Source organism: Elephas maximus, chromosome 13, assembly GCF_024166365.1.
Source record: "Elephas maximus indicus isolate mEleMax1 chromosome 13, mEleMax1 primary haplotype, whole genome shotgun sequence".
Taxonomy (NCBI): Eukaryota; Metazoa; Chordata; class Mammalia; order Proboscidea; family Elephantidae; genus Elephas; species Elephas maximus.
In genome coordinates, this window is record NC_064831.1 from 46,342,548 (window position 1) to 46,368,426 (window position 25,879).

At 42.1% G+C, this 25,879-nt stretch overlaps 1 protein-coding gene across 2 annotated transcripts in view; it reads right to left on the reverse strand.

Annotated features, from left to right (window-relative positions):
* Window positions 1-18,219: 18,219 nt before the first annotated feature.
* The window catches only part of RFX7 (regulatory factor X7), a 121,294-nt gene continuing 113,634 nt past the window's right edge, over window positions 18,220-25,879 (reverse strand). For both annotated transcript variants that reach the window (XM_049905240.1, XM_049905241.1), the window contains one exon: window positions 18,220-25,502. In XM_049905240.1, the coding sequence (XP_049761197.1) occupies window positions 22,224-25,502 (3,279 nt within the window). In that variant the 3' untranslated portion in view covers window positions 18,220-22,223. The remainder of the gene's footprint in view (window positions 25,503-25,879) is intronic.

Consider the following 25,879-nt stretch of genomic DNA (forward strand, 5'->3'; position numbering starts at 1 on the left):
TCTGCTGAGGATGCCTATGGGTCTTGCCTTGGCCTCCCGCTCAAGGTGCATGCCCTCCTCACCTGGAACTGAGTGCTTCTGGGGTCCGTGGACACTCTCAGCAGGTGTGCTTCCCACATGGAGACACCAGGCCTTCTGGGTCTCGTCCAGGACACAAAAACGCATGGGAAACCACAGACTGTCTGCCCAAATACTCCATCCCACCAGCTCTACTGTCCTGTGACTCCCATTTTTATAAGGTGGCATCCTTACCCATTTCCAGACAGAAAATCATACGTAACTGCTGCTCACCATCCTGCTGCAGGAGTCTTTTCCCCCACCCACCCTGTTCATGGAGCTTGACAGTCCTGCTCCCCTCGGCCTTCTCTCCAAGCTCCTCCTCCCAAGGCAGGAAAGGTTTTACTGCCTTTCTGTATGACAGGAAATTGCCCTTACCTCATATCCTATGCCCTGTGGTTTATACGAACAGCTCTAAATTCAGCCCTCCAAGTGTTGCATCTAGATATTTAGAGAATGGTTAGGAAGTTCAAAACAAAACAAAACCCTCGTCTATTTCAAAGGACAAAACCCTTGTCTATCTCAGATGACGAGCCTTAGTAATTGATGAGCAGGTCCTCGTGCCCATAGCTGTCCTACACCCGCCCAGCTTTGTGGTGTGGGACCCCATGCCTGCAGGCCCCCATGGCAGCTGACCCTGGCTGGGTTCTGCCAATGGGAGACACTAGGAGGAGATGGGGATGGGGTGGGAGAAGTCTGCGTATTTTCCTCTACCTCTTTGCCCCACTGTGGGTCCAGTCTTGCTGATGTTGGAAATCTCTGGGTGACTTCGCTGTCCACTGATTGGTTTTTCAGCTCCTCTATTTCCTATGCACCCAGTCACCTACATTACTTTCCTCTGTTGTGACCTTACTGACATACCTGGCTTCTAAGACTCTTGCCTCTGAAATGGGCTTTAAGAGTTAAACAAAGACTCTTTGTCTTTGCATTCCTGCTATAAAAGTCTTAACCCTTCTTAAGGCAGTGGATGCTAAATTAGGGGGAAAGTCGTGATCAAAGAAGCACAAAAATAAAGAGTACATTGATACACGTCAGGGTGGCTCACTGCCACAGTATCACAGGTCCTGCCTTCACTGTGCTGCCTGTGAGCATACGCTTCTGCTGCTCTGACAAGGCTGCCTCACGTGCTCTGGGGACAAAGTTCTCAGATGACCCAATGAGCATGGGATCTTTCTTTGCTCCTAAACTGTGTCTCTAACCTCTTACTTGTGGCAGATTTTGCCTCATTCCATGGCATGTCACACAGTCTACTCAGCTCGTTGAAAAAACAGTTGCTGCTGAGTCCACTCCAAGTCATGGTGACCCCACATGTGCCAGAGTAGAATTGTGCTCCATAAGGTTTCAATGGGTGATTTTCCAGAAGTGGGTTGCCAGGCCTTTCTTCCATGGCCACATCAGAATGGACTCAAACCTCTAAACTTTTGGCTAACAGCTGGCTGTGTTAACCATTTGCACTACCCAGGGGCCTTAAAAACTAGTTGCTGTTGAGTTGATTCCAACTCATGGCAACCCCAGGTGTCAGAATAGAACTGTGCTCCACAGAGCTTTCAACAGCTGATTTTGGGGAAGCAGATCACCAGGCCTTTCTTCCAGGACAGCTCTGGGTGAACTGAACTGCCAGCCTTTTGGTTAGCAGCAGAGTGTGTTAATATTTTCACAGCCCAGGGACTCCTAGCTCATTGAATAGTGGTATATATACTTGGGGAAACCCTGGTGGCGTAGTGGGTAAGTGCTACAGCTGCTAACCAAAGGGTTGGCAGTTTGAATTCGCCAGGCACTCCTTGGAAACTCTATGGGGCAGTTCTATTCTGTCCTATAGGGTTGCTATGAATCGGAATCGACTCGACGGCACTGGTTTTAGTTTGGTTTTATATATACTCGGTTGTAACAAAATAAATTTTACACGTTGACGAAAATGTGGTTGCCTGTAAAGACTTTTAGAACAGCAGTGTGTAATGACAGGTAATAACCAGCTTAACAGAGATACTAAAATTCACAGCTCTGAATGAGTGGACTCAGGGGTCACACAATCAAATGTCTGTGGGTCAGCCTGCTGGCTGACATGAGGAGACCAGCTGATGTGTGTTACAGAGGTGAGCAGTAGGCCTGTAGGAAGCTACAGATACACACATGACCTGAAGAGCGTGGTCTGTGCTCCCTCTAGCTGTTTATGCTGTGAGGCCAGGCATAATCCTTGTCACCCGATTTTCTAATTGTTGAAGAAAAGCCAGAAATCTAGATTGCATGCGAAAAATCTCATGATTTGTAAAGTCATATCTATTAACTAAAACAGATTAAAAATATTGTGTACATTTAACAAAATATGTCTGGAGCTGGAGGGGGCCCTAAGTCACCAGTTTTCAGTGTCTGTCCTATTGGACGTAACACACAGAAGCAATATACGCTATGTGTTCAAATGATGCTGCCTTGATAAAATTTGGGGACTGATGCTTCAGAGCTACCTTCATTACGTGGTAGTCTTGAATATCCTCATTTTGTAGGCCTAATTTTTTTTTTTTAATTTAATGGTGGCCAGATTGCTTTAAATAGCTGAAATAACAATGAGCATGGTTATATTTTGTAATCAGAGAAAAAATGGGGAAATTGTTATTTTTTTTATTCTCTGACTGCTTTTACCACTGTCGTGCATTTATTTGACAAACTTTTGAATCTACCTTAAAAGCCGTCCTGGCATTCTCACTGCATCACTCCAGTGATTGCTGCCACCCACGCAGTCGTTACTCTGCACTGTAAACCACTCTGCTGCGCTGGGCCCCCCAGCAGTTCTATATACATCTGATTTTGGAAAGCTAACATGTACCCAGCACTATGCTAGGGACTCACAGATGAACTGAAAAAATCCGTCTCTCAAGAAGTTCACATTTTAGTCAGAGAAAAACCCAAAACCAAACCTGTTGCCATCAAGTCGATTTTGACTCATAGTGACCCAGTAGGGCAGAGTGCTACTTCCAAGAAGCACCTGGTGGATTTGAACTGCTGACCTTTTGGTTAGCAGCTGTAGCACTTAACCACTATGCCACCAGGGTTTCCTTAGTCAAAAGATAGTCAAGTAAACAACCAGTGATAAAGCACGTGGCCAGTGAAGAATCAGAAAGCTGTGTCCCTGGGAGGAGGGAGCCCCTACTCTACCTGAAGCGGGGACTGTGGATGGGCAGGGCCTGTGCCTCTAGGTAACCTCCAGACTCACCCCCACCACAGATTATATTAATTATAATCTCTCTTCATCTCCACATTTAAAGCAATATAGCCTGACCCGGCATCATAAGCCTTATTCCTGACAAGAAAGCTACTATTGGCTGTTCCATGAACTTCTTGCTACGCTTTTCTGTCTCTCTGCTTATGCAGCATCTTCCACCTCAGCCAGGTGAAATACTACTTGAACTTCCGAACTGACATGCCACCTCATCCAAAAATCTTCTAACTTTTTGGAGTTACCCTTTCTTTTGAGTTTCCTCAGAACTTCTTGTCTATCTTTTGATTTATATTCTGCTTTGAAAGTCAGATTCTTGAGTTCTCTTCTTATCCCCACTAGACAATAAGGACACTAAGGGCACCGTCTGCTTCTTAGTTTTGATCACCTAACTGCAGGGCCTACTGCTGTGCTTTGCACAAAATGGGCGCTCTTGAGATTTGTCTTGAGTTGGCAAGCAGATGTATCCTCCATCTAGTGGTAAAATTGGAAAACTGCATGCATCTTTTGCCTTCCCTAACTCAATTATAATGTAAAAATGGAAAAGATACTCTCTAATCCTTCCCCCAAGCGCCCCACTGATATTCCAGATTTATCGATTTTGAGAAATGCACTGTCTTTCTTCTCAAGCAGACATAAATATCTTTTATAGCATTTTTATCAAAACACTTTAAGAAATGCGTTGATGATAAAGGATGATACAGTCACGTAGGCTCCTTTGACTGGGTAAGCTTACCTACGTCGAGCTTAAAAAAAAAAAAATTTGCAATCAAGCTGAGCTGATTCCGACTCACAGCAACCCTGTAGGACAGGGCAGATCTGCTCCATAGGGTTTCCAATGAGTGTCTGGTAGATTTGAACTGCTGACGTTTTGGTTAGCAGCCGAGCTCTTAACCACTGTGCTTAGACAAGTGTTTGTGGCAATCGGTTTTTGATCCATGAAAAGGCAGATATTCTCAGGCTCTTCCAGTTCAGCAAACGTGTATTTGGGGGATTTGTGAACAGAAGGATTTTCTATGAGATCTGGTTCTCAGTGTAATTCTAACTATTAATCACTCAAGAACAATTCCAGAAGACTTAAGGTTGCCACTACGCAGTGTAGGTTTTTACAGAAGTTTTCAGTAGATCAGGACCTACCCAGGGATCTGGGGGACTTCTCTGACAGGGCTTCAAGCTGCCCATTGCTTCCGTGTCTACTCTCTGCTTACTCTCTACCCACCATGCTTAACAGGATGTCAGGGAACAGTAGCTCTTACACCTGTGGTGTCAACTCTGGTCATAGAAAGATGCAGTCCTGAGGGACGACCTTAAGGCCTGAGGAAACGTTTGGTAGTGCTGGCTCACAAACAGCTCAAGACCCTGCTTTAACATTTAGTATTTTTCTGTTAGAATTGGATTCCTAAAAAAGAAGTATCCAAGCTTAGCGTAGTTTTGACATTAGAGTTACCAAAAAAATGATGATACAGTGTTCCCATGAGATCAGTTTTAAATGCCATATGTTTTATTACACAGACAATCATTCTAATTCTGCTTTACTTAGCACTTATATTCCTTGGTTAGAAATTTCTGGCATTCATCTACAATTCTTGTGGTACGGTATGTCCACTGGTGATGGATTGAAAAACACGGCCACGGTATTTCGCAGCTCTTCCCACCAGGAAGTGGAGCCTAGTTCCCCAGGTCTTGAATCTGGCCTGTTGACTTGCTTGGACCAGTGGAATATGGTGGAGGTGATATTGTATAAGTTCTAGTGGCCCAGCTCCAAGGAGCCTTGCAGCTCCCTCCTTTTCCTCCTGGGAACACTGCCCTCAGACTGCCACGTAAGGACTCCAATCTAGCATGCTGGCGATGAAAGGACTCGTGGAGGAGAACCGAGATGCTCCAGTCAAGAGCCAGTACCAACTGCAGAAGTGTGAGCAAGGCCATCTTTCAACCTTCCAGCCCAGCTAACCCTCAAGCTGAGTGAAACCACGTGGATCAGCCCAGGCTAAACCAGGAGAACTTCCCAGCTAATCCAAAGAGTATGAGAAGTCAAAGCAAGTCCAAGGCCAGCACAGATTCAAGGGAAGGAAAAATGGCCTTTGCCTCTTGATTGGAGAAACCCCAGGAACCCTGGTGGTACGACAGCTCAGCTACTAAACAAAAGGTGAGTACTTTGAATCTACCCAGTGGCTCCGTGGGAGAAAGACCTGGAGGTCTGCTCCTGTGAAGGTCACAGCCTAGAAAACCATATGGGAATGTTCTACTCTGTCACATGGGATCACTATGAGTGAAAAATTAACTCGATGGCACCTAACAACAATAGGAGAAACTTCAAAGAATTTGTAGAATCTGTCATCCATTACGGTATTTCTGTTTAGTTTGCCTATTGCTTTGTAACAAGGAGCCCTGGGGGCACAAAAGGTAAAGCACTCAGCTGCTAACTGAAGGTTTGAACCCACTCAGTGGCTCCTCGGGAGAAAGACCTGGCAATCTGTTTCCAAAAAGATTATAGCTGAGAAAATCCTGGGGGGCAGTTATGCTCTGTCACATGGAATGGGGTTTCTATGAGTTGAAACGGTCTCAACAGGACCTAACTACAACAATATCCCAAAACAGTTGTTTAAAACAACAACCGTGCGTTTATTAACAATTCCGCAGTTTTGACTTTCAGGACTCAACCGGCCAGTTCTTTGCCTGGGGAACTCAAGAAAGGCTTGTTCACATGTCTGGTGTCTCCGCTGTGGTCTTCCTCTCCCCATGTGGTATCTCCAGCAGGCAGGGTTCTTGAACAGCTTTACTTGATGGCTCAGGACTCCAAGAGGGCAAAAGTAGAAGCTGCCAGGCCTCTTAAGGCCTAGACCCAGAACTGGCACAGCGTTACTTCTGCTGCCTGTTATTTATCAAAACAAGCCACAAACCCAGCCCAGATTCAAGGTGAAGGGAAACAGATTTTGTGTTTTGATCAAAAGAGCAGAAAACATTTTGTGACCATCTTTAATCTACCACAGTCCACCCTCTGGCCACATTATTTGCATTTCTCCCACGTGCAAAATATACTCCTAAGAGCTGGAGAAAAATGTAGAACAAAATTCTAACTCAAAAGAAAAAGATCAGACTTACTGGTCTGACAGAGACTGGAGAAACTCTAAGAGTATGGCCCCCAGATATTCTTTTAGCTCAGTAATGAAGTCAATCAATCCTGAGGTTCACCCTTCAGCCAAAGACCAGACAGGCCCATAAAGCAAAATGAGACTAAAGCGGCACACCAGCCCAGAGGCAAGGACTAGAAGGCAGGAAAGCCGGTAATAGGGAACCCAAGGTTGAGAAAGGAGAGTGTTGACATGTTGTGGGATTGGCAACCAATGTCACAAAACAATGTTTAAGGAGAAGCTAGTTTGCTCTGTAAACCTTTGTCTAAAGTACAATAAAAAAAAAAAACAACAACACCCCAGAGTCTCTTCATATTACAGCAGCAGTGTGCATTCCGTGTTCAGAATTTCATGATCTGCATCAGGCCTGGGTGTGGATGAGTTTGCTTGGCTGCAGCTTTTCTCAATCCGGAAACCTATATTCAAGTTATCTGCTCCCCAAAAGCCCTGCACAAAATGGTTAAAGAGGGAGGCAGTGGCTGCAATAGACACCCCTACTCTGACGGGGAAGACACAGAGGGCATGTAGCAAGCACGTGTCCTTAGCAATCCTGAAATCCAGCCGGCACATACTGCTGGCTCCAGAGGCAGAGACTTACTTGATTAGGGTCTGTTTTTGCTTCCTGGACGTGTTTCCTTAATCCACTGTTCTTGGCTGCTGGCTCCGTCCGTGAGACTTCTCCTTTTCTATGAAAAAATGGTTCATATTTGCAACTGAGTAATTGTCTGGGTCTGCTGTTGGCTCATGGAAGGTTGAGGACCTAGAGGTCTCTTTTTGTTTTAATTGTCTTTGTCCCTTTAATCTAAGATTGTACGTAGTTTTCTGCGCATTACGTCATAATCTGCTCCATCAGACAAAAGTCACATCCACACTCACGCATCTCTTGAATACAGGCCCCCTCTGCTTTGGGATGTGAGGCAGGGCACTGTGTGGAAATGTGCCTAAGATTTTAGAAGCACTTCTGCCTTGCTGGAAAGGTTGCCGAATACGCACCAAGAGATTTCTGAGGTCTTCAGCAGGTTTGACAACTGCACCCTTAATTTGATCTCGACTATGGTCACATTTCCTGGCCGCATCCTGAGGCCATCACTTAGTTTGAGACCCCTTTTAGGGGCTGGAGAGTCTGGGAAGCCCTATGTTGGAAATATTTCCTCTAAATTCTGCTTGAAAACTGAACCATTCCTTCTTTGATTTGTCTTTCCTTCCCACATTTTATCATAGCTAAAAGCAGCAAATTAGCCCCTTGGGCATCTACCTGGACACCTCCATTGGCCAGATCCACAGGTTCATTAGTACATTTTCTATCATCCATGTTACAGTGGTCATCAGCTTCATCAGTGGCCCACGATTTTAAAACCTTGACGACCATCGTTCCAGCCTCCAATTACACTTTCCTCACTGTCTTTGCCTCCCTCTAGCCTCTCCCATGGCTTAGTCTCAAAATCATATTTCAGGTTTCTGTATGGCAGCACCTCACTTTCAGGTATCAATGTATCGGTATTACTATATAACCACCCACCCCAAAATGTAATGGCTTAAGACAAAAAAACAACTTGTTAATCTTTCACAATTTTGTGGGTTGACTGCAGTCACGTGGTTGTATTCATCTGGAAACTTGGCTGGGCCTGGACTGTCCAAGATGGACTCTCCTCCTCCAGCGTGTCTCTCCCTGTGGTTCTCTTACCATCCAATAGTCTAGCCTAAGCCAGTTTTCAGCATGGTGCCTAGCTTCCGAGAGAGCATTCCAAGAGGACAAACCAATGTGCAAGTGTTACTAAGCCTCTCCATCATGCTTGCTAATGTCCCATTGGCCAAAGAAGTCACACAAAAGTCCAGAGTCAAAATGGGAGCAGACTGCCAAGTCATGAATACTGACAGGCATGGGTTATTGGGGGCCATTGTCTACCTCACTCTCCAAGATCGTATGTTTTATCAATACCCCCTTGTTCACTACGCTGGACTTGACACTGGTTCTCGGTGCTCCTGGGCACAGAAAGTTCTTCCTTGTCTGCGTCTCTTCTTGATTTGGTCTACTGGGATCACTCCATCTCCGGCCTTTGAATTGCTGTTTCTTTATAATATTCAGGTATCTACTAAAACATTACTCTCCTCTCAACCTAGCTACTATTTCTTTCTTTCTTGCCATCTGAAATTATCTTGTTTATGAATTTTCTACATTGCTTATTGTTTTCCTTCCCGTGCAGAATATAAGCTTAGGGTGTGGCCTTGTCTACTTTGTTCAAATCTTATTTCCAGCCCCTCAATAGGTCCAGCACTTAGTAAGTACTTCATCAGCATTTTAGAATGTATCATGAATGAACTAATGGATAAATGAATGAAGTAACCCAATCTTAAAGGAATTTACAAGTAAATGTGTTTATTTTTACAAAAACTTTATCAAAGTTTTATACAACCATTGACTACTAAAAAGCAGGAGTGATCCATTTTTTTTTCTTCTTTCGAGAATTGGGCTTATCATTGAATATAGCCTACTGAAATATTTAAAAGAAATGATACATTTGAGAATTGCTTCAAAATAATTTGAAGGACTGGGGAATTGGGTTAGGGAACAGATAAAACGAGATTGACTGTGAGGTGATAAACATTTGAGTTAAGCGTACATGAACATTTTTTATACTTTTTTTTTCCCATTTCATATTCATTTGAAATTTCCAGAGCAAAATGTTTAAAAATTACATGTAAGTTACTAAGGAACTGAAGAGCATTGGAAAGATTGTGGAAAAATTTCCACAACTATGAACGAACTGATTAATGTTCCCAATTTTCCTACTTCTTCTAGAAAGAGGTTTCTATCTTTATGTGGTGGAAGGGGAGCATTTTTAAAAACCATCCAGAAGCTTCTTTTGTATTATCTTCATTGGCTAGATGAGCAAAGGCTTGTTTACTTGCTGCACTTGAACTGTAACAGGCCTCATTCTGAGACATTGCTGTAACTTCGCATGCAGAACAAATTTCTGTAAAGCAAATCATTTCCCCGTTGGTTTTCATTCCTGTTGGTTTCCCTGTCTGCTCATTACAGCTCAAGGCAGGAGATGGGAAGTGCAGAAGCCCATATAAGTGCTGGCATCCTGCCTTGATTTGGGGCTCAAGACAGGCATCTAATGGAATGAATTTTTATGTTCTCTGCCTGGATCAAGAAGAAGCCAGGGAGAGCAGGCGTTTGCTCCAACAGATGCCATCTCAAGCTGATGGCCGCTCCGCCTGGCTCTGATAATCAGCCTGGGAGTTGCTCATCTGCTGGCAGAATTCAATTAATGAGGGATTTTGGATTATTGTCTTAATCTGAAGAAATATAAAAGAAATATGGTTTGGTCCCTGGTATCAAGGAGCTTGAAGACTCAAAAGGCTCAGGAACAAGCCCGGTCTTGAAGTGCAATCTGCTATTTTCTGCCCAAGGCGGCACTAGAAGATGAATATTTTGTTAAGGGTGAGTGACATCACATCCTGGACATTGGTTTAAGGAATCCGGACCACAGGGCCAGAATCATCCAGTGACAAAGCCCTTCTCCTGAGCTCACAATGCAATAGATGATGGGGTGGTTTGGGCAGACGGTCAGGTAGGGTTTAGGCAGAGCAGGGTGCTGCTCTTATACTCTCGAAGGTCTCTGGGAAACCCATTCAGGAAAACCTATTCTGCTGGACATTTCTGTCTCTGGGACAGAGATAAGGAAACAAATGTGAATTTGTCTTAATAGAGCTGTCTTTTCTGGGAGATTTGTACTCACCTCCCCTCCCCCCGCCCACACACAATTCATAGAATGCTGTCTGATTACAAAGGTGGTTGGAGAAAGGCCCAGAAGTTGAGGTATGTGAAGATACCTGGGGTAAGTGAGGTATATTTGGTTTAGGATGTTTTCAGTTGCAAGGAACAGTAAAGTACAAGTGTGAGTTGCTTCGTCTAGTCTAAGTGCATGTTCTCAGGAAGACCCTGACTTTGTAGGGAAAAGCACTGGGCCAGGGGCTAGTGACCTGAGTGAGAATCTTGACTCATTTCTTACCTCACCTTTTGAAATCCCATTTCCCCGTTTGAAAAAGGAGGGGAGTGGGCTAACTAAATATTCTCTGAAATATTATCAGGTTCTAAAGGTCCAGAAAAAATACATAATTGCTGAGATTAAAAACTTGTAGATTATTGGAGAGGGACAAATTTGGGGGGGGGGGTGTGTAGTTAGGACCTCTAGAGAACCTGGGCTTCCCATGGGTGGGTAAAGGGTCATCAAGAAGTGGGAGGAACTATTTCTGCACTTGCAATTATGTTCAAGTCCTTGCCTTTTTAGAGTAAGTTAAATGAAGGTACCTACCATGGTATTGAATGAATGCTAGCCTCCTGCCCCTTCCCATATGTGAAGCTGTCTTCCAGATACAGGACCACCTCATTCCCCCACACAACAGAGAGACGCACTTCTGATCTTCAAATGTGAACAGAGGCTTACGTCACAACTTCCTTCTAAAAAAGGGGTTTATTACACTTTTTAAAATTTACATAGCATAATTTCACAAAGACTATAGTGGACCCAGTGACTACATTAAAAATACATAGTAATCTTCACATATTCAATAAAAATATTATACTTTTATTAGAGTCTGGTTGTATTTTAGGATGTTTCTATTTACAGGCCCACACAATAAAATAGTAACTTAATCAAAGATTAGTTTAATGAAAACATTTGGCATCCTACCAGAAAGACCATAAGGCTATTGTCAAATCAGTTAAATTTCTGTTACAAGCAGTAAGGGTGGCCATCTGCTGTGGTTGGCAAATAAATGAACATATTTCAGGATGCAAATACCTCTCAGTCTTCCCTGCAGATCTCTAAGCAGACATCTTGGCTACAGACAATTTGGATCTAATATCTAGTACCTAAACTAAATGGATATCTGATGTCTTCACATAGGCATTATTAGATAATAAATGTTCTATTTACTTGATGTTTTGAAGGACTTGGTGCCTTCCTAAGAAACCTCCATTGGAAAATTATAAGCTTCCAGTCAATTCAGCAAACAAGGATTATGCCTTTACTGTAAACAAGTCATTGGGCTCCATGCTTTGAGGCCTACGGTGAAAGGAGGCCCTTGAGGATCTTCCAATTTAACAGGGGATATAGATACACGTGGAGTTCATGGGTTGTGCAAAGGATTAAAGCACTCTAACTGAAAAGTCCACCCACAGGCACCTCAGAAGAAAAGCTTAGAGATCTACTTCTAAAAAAATCAGCCATTGAAAACCCTATAGAGCAAAGTTCTATTCTGATACACATGGGGTCACCATGGGTTGGGGTTGACTCGATGACAACTGGTTTATGGATACACACATATTTGCCCATATAAGACAAACTACTATCATATTGGCCCAAATCACGTGCTACTGGAGTGTTGTTATTACCGTGGGTGGATACTGGCAAAGGCCTCCTCTCAAATGGGGGGTTTTAAAGGAAAAGTATCATTCTTATGGGGGGAAAAAGAAAGGGAATACAGAGAGCAGCTTGACCAAAACTTAGAGGCAGAAGAGTGTGTACTTTGCTCAACAAACAGAAAGTGGTTCTCTCTGACTTGGTACATTTTTCAAGATGAAGCTCAAAACATTGAGTAGGAACAGTAGTGGATATCTTCCCCCCCACCCACCTGGCTTTGATCTCCCCTTCTATGTATTTCCTATAACTTGGTAATTAGATACAGAGACATGATCAGGTTTAGGTTTAGTTATGGGGGCAATACTACTTCATTGTTGGTTGTGTTGTTTTTGTTAGGTGCTGTTGAGTTGCTTCCAACTTATAACGCCCCTTTGCACAACAGAACGAAACACTACACGGTCCTGTGCCATCCTCACAACCGTTGCTATGCTTGAGCCCATTGTTGCAGACATTGTGTCAGTCCATCTTGTTAAGGGTCTTCCTCTCTTTTGCTGACCCTCTACTTTCCCAACCATGATGTCCTTCTCCAGGGACTAATCTCTTCTGATAACATGCCCCAAGTGTGTGAGATGAAGTCTCACCATCCTCTATTCTAAGAAGCACTCTGGCTGTATTTCTTCCAAGACTTTTGTTCTTCTGGAAGTCCATGGTATATTCAGTATTCTTCACCAAGACCATAATTCAAAGGTGGTCAATTCTTCTTCGGTCTTCCTTATTCATTGTCCAGCTTTCGAATGCATAAGAGGCAACTGAAAACACCATGGCTTGGGTCAGGTGCACGTTAGTCCTTAATGCAACATCTTTGCTTTTCAACACTTTAAAGAGGTCTTCTGCAGCAGATTTGCCCAATGCAATACGTTTGATTTCTTGGCTGCTATTTCCATGGGTGTTGACTGTGGATCCAAGTAGAATGAAATCTTTGACAACTTCAACCTTTTTTCCATTTATCATGATGTTGCTTACTGGTCCAGTTGTGAGGATTTTTGCCTTCTTTATGTTGAAGTATAAACCATACTGAAGGCTGTGGTCTTTGATCTGAGCCAGTAAGTGCTTCTTCTTCACTTTCAGCAAGCAAGGTTGTATCATCTGTATAACACAAGTTATTAATCAGTCTTCCTCCGATCCTGATGCCCCATTTTTCTTCATATAGTCCAGCTTCTCGGATTATCTGCTCAGCATACAGATTGAACAAGTATGGTGAACAGATACAACCCTGACGTACACCTTTCCTGACTTTAAACTATGCAGTATCCCCTTGTTCTGTTCCAACTACTGCCTCTTGGTCTATGTACAGGTTCCTCGTGAGCACAATTAAGTGTTCTGGAATTCCTATTCTTCACAATGTTATCCATTATTTGTTATGATCCACACAGTCGAATGCCTTTGCACAGTCAATAAAACACAGATAAACATCTTTCTGGTATTCTCTGCATTCAGCCAGGATCCATCTGACTTCAGCAATGATGTCCCTCGTTCCATGTCCTCTTCTGAATCTGGCTTTAATTTTTGGCAGTTCCCTGTTGATGTACTGTTGCAACCATTCTTGAACGATCTTCAGCAAAATTTTACTTGCATGTGATACTAATATTGTTCAAAAATTTCTGCATTCTTTTGGATCTCCTTTCTTTGGAATGAGTACAAATATTGATCTCTTCCAGTTGGTTGGCCAGGTAGCTTCTTCCAAACTTCTTGGCATGGACAAGTGAGCACTTTAGGTGCTGCATCTGTTTGTTGAAACATCTCAATTGATATTCTGTCAATTCTGGAACCTCTTTTTTTGCCAATGCCTTCAGTGCAGCTTGGGCCTCTTCCTTCAGTACCACCAGTTCTTGATCATATGCTACCTCCTGAAATGGTTGAATGTTGACCAATTCTTTTTTGTATAGTGACTCTGTGTATTCCTTCCACATGCTTTTGATGCTTCCTGTGTCATTTAATAGTTTCCCATAGAATCCTTCACTATTGCAACTCGAGGCTTGAATTTTTGGATATCATTACTAATATTCGATACAATAAATATAATTGGCAAAGCTGAAACTTAAACCCAGGTCTGTGTGGCACCAATGATCACAACACCAAATTGTCTTTAAAAAAAAAAAAAAAAAGAAATAGAAAACACACTTGCTGTGGAATTGATTCCAACTCATGGTGACCCTGACCCCATGTATATGAGTAAAACTATGCATTGCATTGGGAAAATCTGCTGCAAAGGACCTCTTTAAAGTGTTGAAAAGCAAAGACATCACCTTGAAGACTACCTTGACCCAAGCCGTAGTATTTTCAATCGCATCATATGCATGTGAAAGCTGGACCATGAATAAGGAAGAACGAAGAATTGAGGCCTTTGAATTGTGGTACCGGCGAAGAATATTGACTATACCATGGACTGCCAAAAGAACGAACAAATCTGTCTTGGAAGAAGTACAACCAGAATGCTCCTTAGAAGCAAGGATGGGGAGACTGAGTCTTACATACTTTGGACATGTTGTCAGGAGGGACCAGTCCCTGAAGAAGGACATCATGCTTGGTAAAGTACAGGGTCAGCGGAAAAGAGGAAGGCCCACAATGAGGTGTACTGACACAGTGACTGCAACAATGGGCTCAAGCATGACAACGATTTAAAGGATGGCACAGGACTGGGCAGTGTTTCGTTCTGTGGTCTGCAGTGTTGCTGTGAGTCAGAACCGACTCCACGGCACCTAACAACAACATGCTCCACAGGGTTTTCAGTGGCTCATTTATTGGAACTGGGCTGCCAAGTACCTGAGTGGGTGCACTGTAATTGCCAACCTTTCCATTAGCAGCTAGCTGACCACACTAGTAATTTTGTATCATTCAGGGACTCCTTTAAGCAGCTTAGAATCCACTTAAATTTATCACCCGCCTTTTTTTTTTTTTTTTTTTGGAAAGCTATGAAATAGCATTCAAACGCTGTGCTAAAACCAGGGTATTCTGAGACCCTCTCCTGACCTACCAATCCAAAGAAAAAGGTTCAGTTTGCCATTTTGGAGGGATCCATGACGGCTTAGTGATCTCCACGCTCTTCATTTACATTCCCCATTCCTGCCTGGAACCTTTTAGTAGCTGTGCTGGTTGGAATTTGGATTTGCATTTAGTGACAGAAAACTAAAAATAAATATGACGTAAACCAGAAAGATACTTATCTCTCTCATATAAAACACATCCAGAGGCAAGAAGTTAGGACTAGCAAGGCAGCTACTTTGCAAGCCATCAGGGCCTCAGACTCCTCCCGTCTTCTTCCCATCATCCTCAGCAAGTGGCTTCACCTCAATCCAAAGCTACTTACTTGAGTTCTAGCCATCCCATCTGCATTCCAGCCTGCAGAGAGGAAGGAGGGCAGGATGCTTCAAAAGTTCCACACAAACCTTTTGATTACATGCCTTTGGTTGAGTCCTTGGTAAGCAGCCCCTCTTAACTACAATGGAAACTGGGAAATGTAGTCTTTCAGATGGCCATGTGGCCAGCAAACACTCGGGAACTTCACTAGTAAAGAGCAAGGTGGGAATGCATATTAGGGGCGAGCAGCAGCCTTTGCTACAGCGACCTCATTGCAGACTGCAATCCTGTTCAGGGATGCCTTGCTCATCACGCTGTAAAACTTTACAATAGTACCTGTCTTCTGTATCTCCAGCACCTGCCATAGACTGACACATTTTAGGTACTTTATAATTTGTCCCACAAAACAGTGTATTTTTTTTTTTTGGATGAATTTTTAAAAGTGGGTTAAAAATAAATCAGGTACACTTTTAGGATATATGCTTGAAAAGCTGTATAAAACATTTTTTAAAACTTTCTGTCTTTATGTCCAATAAATCAGGGCACGTATTTCCACAGGAGGAAAAAGGATTCTAATATTTAGAGGAAAGCTACAAAATACAGATCGACATATAAGCAACGAAAATAGACAGGAATTTTAAGATTGGCGGTTAAGAGAAAACACACACACACATCACACTCAACCCTAAATTTTAAACCGAAATGAAATTTTCAAAGCTGCCACCAGCTGTAACTACTAAAGTAGGTACGGTTTGCACGAGTGTCTTAATGCAGCGTAATTGATGGTCAGGAACTGGGCTTTGGAGTAGAGAATCCTGGCTCTTCTGGTCACTACCCCTGCTACCTCCCAGCAGCTAATCTCTGATCTAAATTTTCTCACCTAAAAAATGATAAAGAGTTGTTAAAATGAGGAAACGAGATAACATGCACAAAGTATTTATCATAGGGTCCAGCTCAAAGAAAAAACTTTGTGAACAGTAGTAATACTATTTTCATAATTTTATTTAAAAAATTTCTTTTCCCTTCTTTCCACAGATTAGATACTTCTTAGAAATGAAACCGATCTTGAAAGTCGTGGTTTTTTTCTTTCCTCCCTTATAAGTAGGGCTGGTCATATATTCATAAAATTTCAGGTTATATATTGATAAATGATCCCACCTACAAATTTCTAATTTTAATTATTAAAAATTTCATTTGTATCAATGAACACCAAAATAAACCTCTACTTCACAGATTTATTAAAATAAAAAATTTTATCTTCTATTATGATGATAAGATCCCTGGATGGTTTGCCCTTGACTAACCTAAAGGTTGGCGATTCAAACCTGCCCAGCAGCACTTCAGAAAAAAAATCCTGACAATCAGCCAAGAAAACCCTACACAGCAGCTCTGCTCTGTAACGCATGCAGTTGCCATGAGCTTTTTTTTGGGTGGGGGGTATTGTGATAGGAGTTCCTGAGTGGTGCAAAGGGTCAAGCGCTCGACTAAAAACTGAAAGGTAGGCTGTTGGTACCCACTCAGGGGCACCTTGGAAGAAAGGCCTGGTGATGTTTCCAAAATAACACAGCCTTGAACCCTAGGGAATACAGTTCTACTCTGCTCATGGGGGGGGGTCCCCATGAGTTGGAATCAACTTGACAGCAACTGGTTTTTATTATAATAGGAGCTGAGATTTGCATTTATAATAATAATATCCAGTTATTTCCATTCAGAGCCAGGGAGACAGGATACCAGTTAACAGTTTACACCAGAGAACCGTCTACTTCTAACTGTAGTCCTTTCACTAAAAACATTCTTGGCCTGTTCATGGCTCCTGAGAATACAAAGTCTCACCTCTTGTATATAGCATGCTATGTTGTGGCACTGGTTGTTGTGCCGTTGAGTTTGTTCTGACTCAGTGACCCTGTGTACGACAAAATGAAGCATCCTGTGTCATCCTCACAGTTTGACCCTATTGTTGAAGCCACTGTCAATCCATCTCACTGAAGGTCCTCTTTCTCACTGACCCTCTCTACCAAGGATATCCTTCTCCAGGGACTGATCCCTCCTGATAACATGTCTAAAGTATGTCAGTCTTGCCATCCTTGCTAAGGAGCATTCTGGTTGTACTTATTCCAAGACAGATTTATTCATTCTCCTGACAGTCCATGGTATATTTGATATTCTTTGCCAACACCATAACTCAAAGGCATCAATTTGTCTTCCATCTTCTTTATTCACTGTCCAGCTTTCACATGCATATGTGAAAATACATGGCTTGGGCCAGATGCACCTCAGTCCTCGGTGATATCTTTGCTTTTTAACACTTTGAAGAGGTCTTTTGAAGCAGATTTGTCCAATGCAATACGTTGTTTGATTTCCTGACTGCTGCTTCCATGGCGTTGATTGTGGATCTAAGTAAAATAAAATTCATTTCAGTATTTTCTTCACTTATGATGTTGCTTATTGACCCAGTTTTGAGGATTTTTGTTTTGAAATGTAATCCATACTGAAGGCTGTAGTCTTTGATTTTCATCAGTAAGTGCTTCAAGTCTTCTTTGCTATAAATACCTCTAAGTGACACTTTTCAAATAACACATAATTAACTCCTTATAAGAATGTGACCCCCTCAAAGGTGGGTACACAATATCTTTTTCCACCTTTAAAAAACACTCAGTAACCACTACTGCCTGCCTCCCAAAAGCAATTCCCTAATACCTTCACCAGTTATGCAATCACTTTCGGTGGATAACCATCCATATTCCAGGAAATGGGCCCCACTCCCAGCTACTGAAGATGAATCAAGTATCAAGCTAAGTAATCGGTTTTACAGTGGGCCTTTGACCTTGTTTTGTCCAACGAGACTAAGGGGGGTAGTGTCTAACAGGAGATTCTGGGAAAGATTTTTTTTTTTTTTAATTTCTGATAAAAGGCAAAGAGAACTTACATTACCATCTTGCTTGGGATATTGGTTGGAGCTGTGGCAGTCATTTTGTGACCATGAGGCAACAGCCCCAGAAATGAAAAGTAAAGCTGAAGATGATGGAACAGAAAAAATGAAAAGAATCTGGTCCTTGATAAAATCAAGGCCATTGAATGAACTCTTGAACCTCCTACATCCAAAATTCTTAAGCTAAAAATAAACACTGTTATGGTTTAGCCAGTGTTGTTACTTGCAGCCAAAAGCACTTTAGTTGCTATACATTCCCCAACCCCCAAATTTTGATTCATTGTATCTAGTGGTTCTTGTTTGTATGTCCATAGATATATTTAATTTTTCCCCCTTCTATGTTGTTGAGGTTTCTACTTATTTTAAAGCAACATCCAGGTGGTTTATCATTTTTTGTCTTGATTACTTCCTTAGTTTTATTTTCTTAGAGTGCTTTCTAATTTCGGTTTGCAGGCTTGAGTGGCAATCTTTCTGCTCTTCACCCCTCTCCTCCCAATACCTACCCTTGTCTTTCCTTTTATGATCACCCCACCACCTGTAATGGTGATGGTGCATGCTGGCAATGGGGCTCTCACACATCACTGAGTAGGTTTGGCTCAGGCCCTGGCTACAATGTTGCAGCCTCAGGAACTGGGTCTTATTGCTTCTCAGTGTCCTTTCAAGAGGGAAGGCACTCCATCTCAGATCTTGGCTTCATTACTCTGCAGGAGTTGAAATTTCTGACTGCTTCCACAACTACAGCCCAGGCTCAGGCTTACAAATTGTTACCATTTTGTATTTCTAGCTCAAGGAAATGCTTATGTGGGTTTTGAACACAGTTGTACTTTTTAATTTTCTTTTTCCTACTAACCCCCCTGAAAACACACACATCTAGGCCACCCTCCAGAGGCTATCGTTTCAAAGCAAACGTGAATAAGAGAAAAGATGGCTTTTTGGACAACATAAAGCTCTGTACCACTGGTATATCATTGGTATACCATGGTATATACCACTGGCATTAGCATACCATAGGCATATCATTGGTATACCATTGGCAATATCATGGCATAACACAGGCATACCATTGGTATAGCATGGGCATATCACTGGTATACCACTGGCATATCATTGGTATACCATGGTATATACCACTGGCAGCAGCAAAAGTTCCAACGAGCAGGGTTGTGTATCCTTCGGGAATAACAGCAGGGAGCACATTAGCAGCACTGTTTTGCCTTGTGTTGATTCTATCTGCTTCCCTGAATTTCGTGAGATCAAAGGATGAATGGCATTGGGTCTGTTTACAAAACGGCATGCTGCTCACATAAATCACTTTAAGAACCAGTTTAATATAAAATGTTTTTAATTGGTTTTGAAAACATTTAAAAAACAATTTTTGAGCACTTTCAATAAAAAAAGAGAACTGAAATGCTACTGCAATATTCAACTACTGTAGTTTCAGCAGGTACAACAACAGACAACTGAACACTAGGGAAATCTGACTTTTTTCACTAAATGAAAACATGAAACAGGGCTTGTTTTTGTCATGGATGGTGTAGTAAAGCACATTATAGTACAAGGCTATCATATGAACCTCTGATGCACTGCACAAAAACACTTCTTTTCAGTTCAAAAGTCAGTGCTTATTGCAATTATATGCAAAATTACTTACTTCATGAAGTCTTATCATGATAAACGTTATGCAAAATGTTTTAAACATCAGAACAATGAAAATCTGAGAAAAGAACATATTCAACAATAACTAAGCAGAATTAGTAAAACATAAAAAAGTAAATAACTTGTGAATAACTATGCTTGCCTGGTTAACACTGAACCAGTTTCAATATAGCCAAGAAAAAAAAAAGTGGTTACAGGAATACCTAGTACTGTACAAGTCAATAACACTCATGCACATTTTGTGATCATGTATTAACATGGTGAAGCAAACTAAATTTTTCCTGCTGTAATATTCTCATGTAAGAGAATAATAGAAATATCTCATTGAGATCAATGCACATTGCTACATAAGACAATTTTATCTGTCACTTTGATGACATTTTGTCTTTTAATAATGAAACACATTTAAAAAGTTTAATCTGTGGATTGTATTGGTTGCATTTATCCTAAGAGATGTGCCTACCACAGGGTCAACAAATTTAGTGCAATATATGAACCCCAGAAAGTTTGTTGGACGAATTTAACCAAATTTAAAGTGTTTGCTGCAATACTGTACAGGGGTTTAAAAATCCCCCAGTCTTTATATTTTTATCAAAAAAGATTTCCATTATTTTTATATTAGTAGGAAGCTAATAATGTAAACAAGGGATCAGAATGGCCTCAACATCTCCATTTCAGAGCATCTCATATAGAAGGCTCCCGTCATTGTCAAAGAAATCACAGTTTCCTTTGGGTATTGCATACTTTGGCGTGCAGTAGTGCTGTGTCTCAATGTACAGTGAAGAAGTAATGAGCATCAAGAAGAAAGTATCTAGCAGATTAGTAAATCAAGGTAACAGCAAACACACACAAATGCCAATAACTAGGACATATCAATATATAAACCTCTGAGCCAACCCTAGCACCATTTATTTATCAAAATATGTTGATACTCTACCTTGCAAATTTACTGAACAATAAAACCTTATTAAATTAAACCCTTCATCATATTTGTTAAGTATTCACTGATTGTAGTCTTCTGATTGGCTTACTAATTAAGGTAAAGGAAAGCTTAGCAAGGTTCAAGGTAGCCTAACGATGGTTTAACGTTAGCTCTAAAAACTTAATGACAATTTTTAAATCTCCTTGAAAGTGATCTTGAAACTCACTAAATGGAACTATCAACAAGTGAACAGATTTGTGCCAACATGAAATTCATATATAATTATTCATAAAACAAAATGGGAACAACAATGAAACAAAACAAAATGGGAGCCATAAAGAGAAACATTTTAAAACAAATCCTGAGTGCTTCTTTTGCAATTGTGGCTATCACAATAAATTAAGCATGTAATAAAATGCTCCTCTTCTTCAAGTACTACTGATATTCCCTTTGTTTTATCGAATATAAAGATCTGTGGTTTCAGACCTTAGGTGGTAAGATATTTTTGTTTTAGTTTTTTTATGTTATCTCCCTCCTGCTTGTTTCATTTTCAAAGGGATCCCATGATCAAGTTGCATTCCTTATATTCAGGAGGAGCAAAGGAGTCAGTCACTAAATTGAGGAGGAAAAAAAAAAGATTAAAGAATATTGTAATTAAAAAAATTTGAAGAAAATCTTAAATAGAACTTTCATGTGCATGCAGCTGTGATGAAAACTAATACTTGTATTTTTCTTCTAAATTCTCCTACCTCAACTACCAAACAATAAAACATGAAACGTTTTCCTAACAAGCTTGCATTCTCTATTAAATTACGGAGCTTGGAAGTTATTTTGCTTCATGTGTGTGTCTGTCAGCTAAAATCAACATTTATTTAAGATAAGGCGAATGCAAGGTCACACATATAAATGGCTACTAGTTTTTCCTCCTAAACTTTTCCGTGTAGCTTTTGCCTTCCTTAAAATAATACTTAATTTTCCATTATTTTGTCCTATTTAAGCCCTTCATTGTAGGTGTAAATGGTACTGAAGCCCAGAAAGTCCTACAGAGATTTTTCATTCTACAGCAGCTTTATGCTTCAAGCCTAAATACTTATAATAACCTGAATATTATCCCTGTTTCAAGGAAGACCTTCTTGTCTACAGTTCACCTCAGCTATGATTTCATACCTAAAAGATAATACCAACAACAAAAAAAATAGCCTGTACCTAAAATCAATGGTTCCTTCTAAATTCTGTGCAGATCAACCAATGAATTAAAATAAACTTACACAAAATAAAGATCTAGACTGCTCTTGTGAAAGCTGGTTAGTCAATTGTTTACTAGCTAACAATGTGATTAAATGGGGAACATTATAAAATTTAAAACCTAATACTGGTTCTTCTACAGCCTACTTACTGTCTTCAGAAACTTGTTAAAAACTGTGGCAAGTCTAACCATTTCCTATTGGAGAAGAAACCACTTCTGCAGCAAACGCTTTTAAAATGTCACAATTAATAGTAAGTGTTTCTGCTGCGGAGGCACTTCCATTAAGACAAATACAATACATATGTCTTTAGATACAGTGTGCTACATATTATAAAACACAATTTAACCCAACATTTCAACAGTAGGATGGTCCTTGCTTTCTATCCATTCAAAACCTGACGGAGTCATGGAGCTCATGGATTCACTGCAAATTTGTTGAAATAATGGGTCATTCTTTAATTCTTCCAGTGTAGCTTCATCATCTTGTCCCTGCTGACGACCTGGATCAAACAGTAGATTTGGATCTAAAGTATTCAAATCATTGATGCTGCCTGAGAGCTCAGAAGACAACCTGATATCGCTGGAGAAATCAGATGCAGAATTAGCGAGATCAGATGCTACCTGACCTACCAGTTGCTGGCTGGTTTGCAAGCTGTCTCCACTCAACAGGTCTTTAACAGTGCTACTGAAATCTAATCGTTGCTCTACAATGTCTGATTGTGCTTGATTATCTCCAGAAGAAAAGTTGATCTGATCGGTGCTATTACTTTTGGTGAGGTAAGATGGTGTTTGGAATTCATAAACAGAAGTGCTGGAATCGATCATATTCTGAGTGTTGGCACTAGGAAAAACAGTGGAAGTTTCCAAGATCTGAGTGAGATTCATCCGGGCTGTGTAATTGGAGGGCAGGTTGTTCATTCCCAGGCCTCTCACTGCGTCATCGTTGTCAGAATCAAGTTTACTCAACAAGACGTTGGTTATCTTTTTACTGTTTGTTTGCTTCTGAAGCGCATTCGGGAAGGCTGTCTGCATCATGACGGTCAGTGGAACTGACTGACTCCTCTGAGCTATGTTGTTGGCACATGTGTCCGTGTGAACATTTGTGAAAACGTGAACTTCTGGGGTTACCGTGTTTCCAAAGGGGGCCACATTAGATCGTGGGATGTTAGACACCGGGTAGAGGGTGCTTCCACTGAGATTCCGCTGGCGATGAACAGCAGGGCTCACACTCCGGCACCGGAAGCTGCTGCTGGCAGACAAACTGGTTCCTTTATTATCAAGAGGGGCAGGGACTGCAAAACCTTCCTGCTTGTTGGTGTTATTTACAGTGGCACCTTGATGCTGCACAGGAGAGACAGGAGTCAAACGACCAAAATGAGTGTCATGATGTCTAGATTGAGACTGGTAAGACTGTCCAGGTACAGCAAAAGCGTGAGGTTTCCTGAAACGGTCATCCACTAGCTCCTGATAGCTCGGGAGAATGCCATGGCTGGACACTGATGAATTACCAACCCCACTATACCCATTATTCATCCATTCAAGCTTGGTTTTGTCAGGGTGGGTGGCCATGGGTCTTTGCATCGGCTTCACGGGACTACTTGAGACAATGCTGGCATCATGATACGCCATACTAGAACTTATTGGGGTAAATGCAAATGGATTCCTGCATTCAACAGGGCTGGGAGGAACACTACTGCTACAGTTAGAATGTGGGGTCCCAATGGGTGTGTGTCGGCTACTTCCTAAAGCACTATCCACAGGTGTAGTCTGGGCAAGCCTGGAACACGGGCTCTCCCGTGACAGACCCTGAGACGCAGCAATCATTTCAGATGTCGGGGTGGGGGTGGGGGTGGGGGTGGGTGTTGGTGTAGGAGTGGGTGTGGGGGTGTGGATTGGAGTGCCATTGCTATGGATTGGGTGATAGAAGTGGGTGCTGGAGGCATGCGATGACACTGGGGCTCCCGAAGTCACTGACTGAGTCTGCAGGGTCATTCCCAAACAGTTACTATAGGAGTGAGCACTGTTGATGGACATCTGCTGCTCCATAAGCACCAGCTCTTCCACAATACTGTCTTGTGTAAGCTCATCGTCAAAAGGAAAGTAGCTCTCATTTGTCTGAGAAACCGAAGACTCAAACTCCTTCAGTTCTGACTGCAGAGGTAACTGATCTGAAGACTGTGCTTGTATTTGATTCAAAGAAGATTGCTGCATCTGGCTATGTAGCTGCTGGCCGTATGTGTCCTGCGGCATTCCTTCTAATTCCCAAACTGACTTCTCCAAGTCGGTGATATCGGAGTGCTCCGGCATTGCCACAACACTGACATCCTGCCGTTGTTCACAGCTGTCAGATACAAACTCAGAATCCTTAGTGACCTGTTGCCATTCATTTGCATTAAAGCTGCCATCTGATTTGGAATCACTGTCCAAGAGAAAGACACTTCCTTCAAGTTTTACTTTTGTTTCTGGAGATGATGACGGCGTTGTCTGCTGTTCCAAGCCTGAATCACTGGGAGTAAGAGCAGAGGAGCTCAAGGGTTGACTTGCCACTACGTGTGAACTGACATTTATCACTACCTTGCCAGGAATCTGAGCACCTGCTGTTGAACTTTCTGTTTTCCCTGAATGTGGAACCTTTTGGTCCTTCTTAACACTGCCTGGTTTCTGACTTTCTATGACAACTGCAGAAAGCTGTTCCACAATTGGTTTCTTCACAGGAGGCACCTGGGACTCTTGTAACGCAGAAGATAGCCGCTTTCTCGGACTTTTAGTGCAGAATTTAGGGTCTTTATTTACCGAGTCACCATTAGATGGTGAGCTGGTGCTGGTGAAAGTTAAGTTCTGAGTTGCAACTGAGAGCGTGACAGTGCCTTGATTACTGCCTGCTGAAGCGCCTGGCAGAGTTTCATTACAGCGACTTTTACATTTGGTCCTCTGGTCACAGACCTTAGTTGCTTTTACTTCAACGACCCCTTCGCTGGAAGGCTTCTGCAGTACTCCATCTGTATTACTCTTCTGCCCCAAAAGGGCACTAGGTGCTGTTCTAGGAGCCCTAGCCCCATCAGAGTTCTCTGGACCCTGCACAGGACGCTCATCGGATAACGTCTCAGGTTCCATCTTGACTTCCACAGCAGACGTTCCCCCCACACTGGTGGTCCTGGATCCAGGAGACTGAAGGGAAACAACAGAGCCATTCTTGATCTGTGGAACGCTCCTGGATTCGTCTGTCGTTCCCGTAGCGCTGTTTACCGAGGAAGAGTGTTTAAGAGGGGCACTACCGTTGCTGGGTGTGAGGGATATTGCTGTCATTTTCACCACATTCAGAGAACTCATGTGCGAAGCAGGTACGACAGCAGTTTTGATGGGACTGCTAGTGAAGAGCACGGTTGTGGGGGAGCGGATGGTGAGGGCACTGCTGTTGGCTGGCTTGGGCAGGATCTGAGGGTAACGGTGCCGGGCACAACGATCCCCACCAGGACTGGCTGGAACATTCTGGGGAGTCTTTGGTGCCTGTTTCACAGACTGCATGTGCTGAGTGACCACCTGGACATTGAGGGGAAGAACTTTGCCATCAGAAGAACTCACTGGACCTGGTGAAGTTACCAATTGCCTGGTCCGCTGGACCTGTTAAAAGGAGGAAAACAAAAGTCAGATTTAACCAGTCTAAAATAAACAGTAATTTATACACCTGTATAGTAACCTGGCATTTATTAAACGTTAATGTGAAAAAGAAAAAAAAAAAGACAGTTCCTATGTTAGAAGAGAGTGCTTTAGACGATGTTCTATATAATCAGATGTACACACATTACCATAATAGCTATAAAATAATAAAAGAAAAATACTAGAATGTTTTTCAATCAACGAGACTAAAAACTTTACACTTGCAATGAGTCCTTGCCGAAGCAATGACTCTGAGGAGGTTCCAGGAAGAGGAGAGAATTTTGAAGAAACAAGCAGCTATGAAGGTATCTACTGGAGTCTACGCCATGATGGCTCACTCT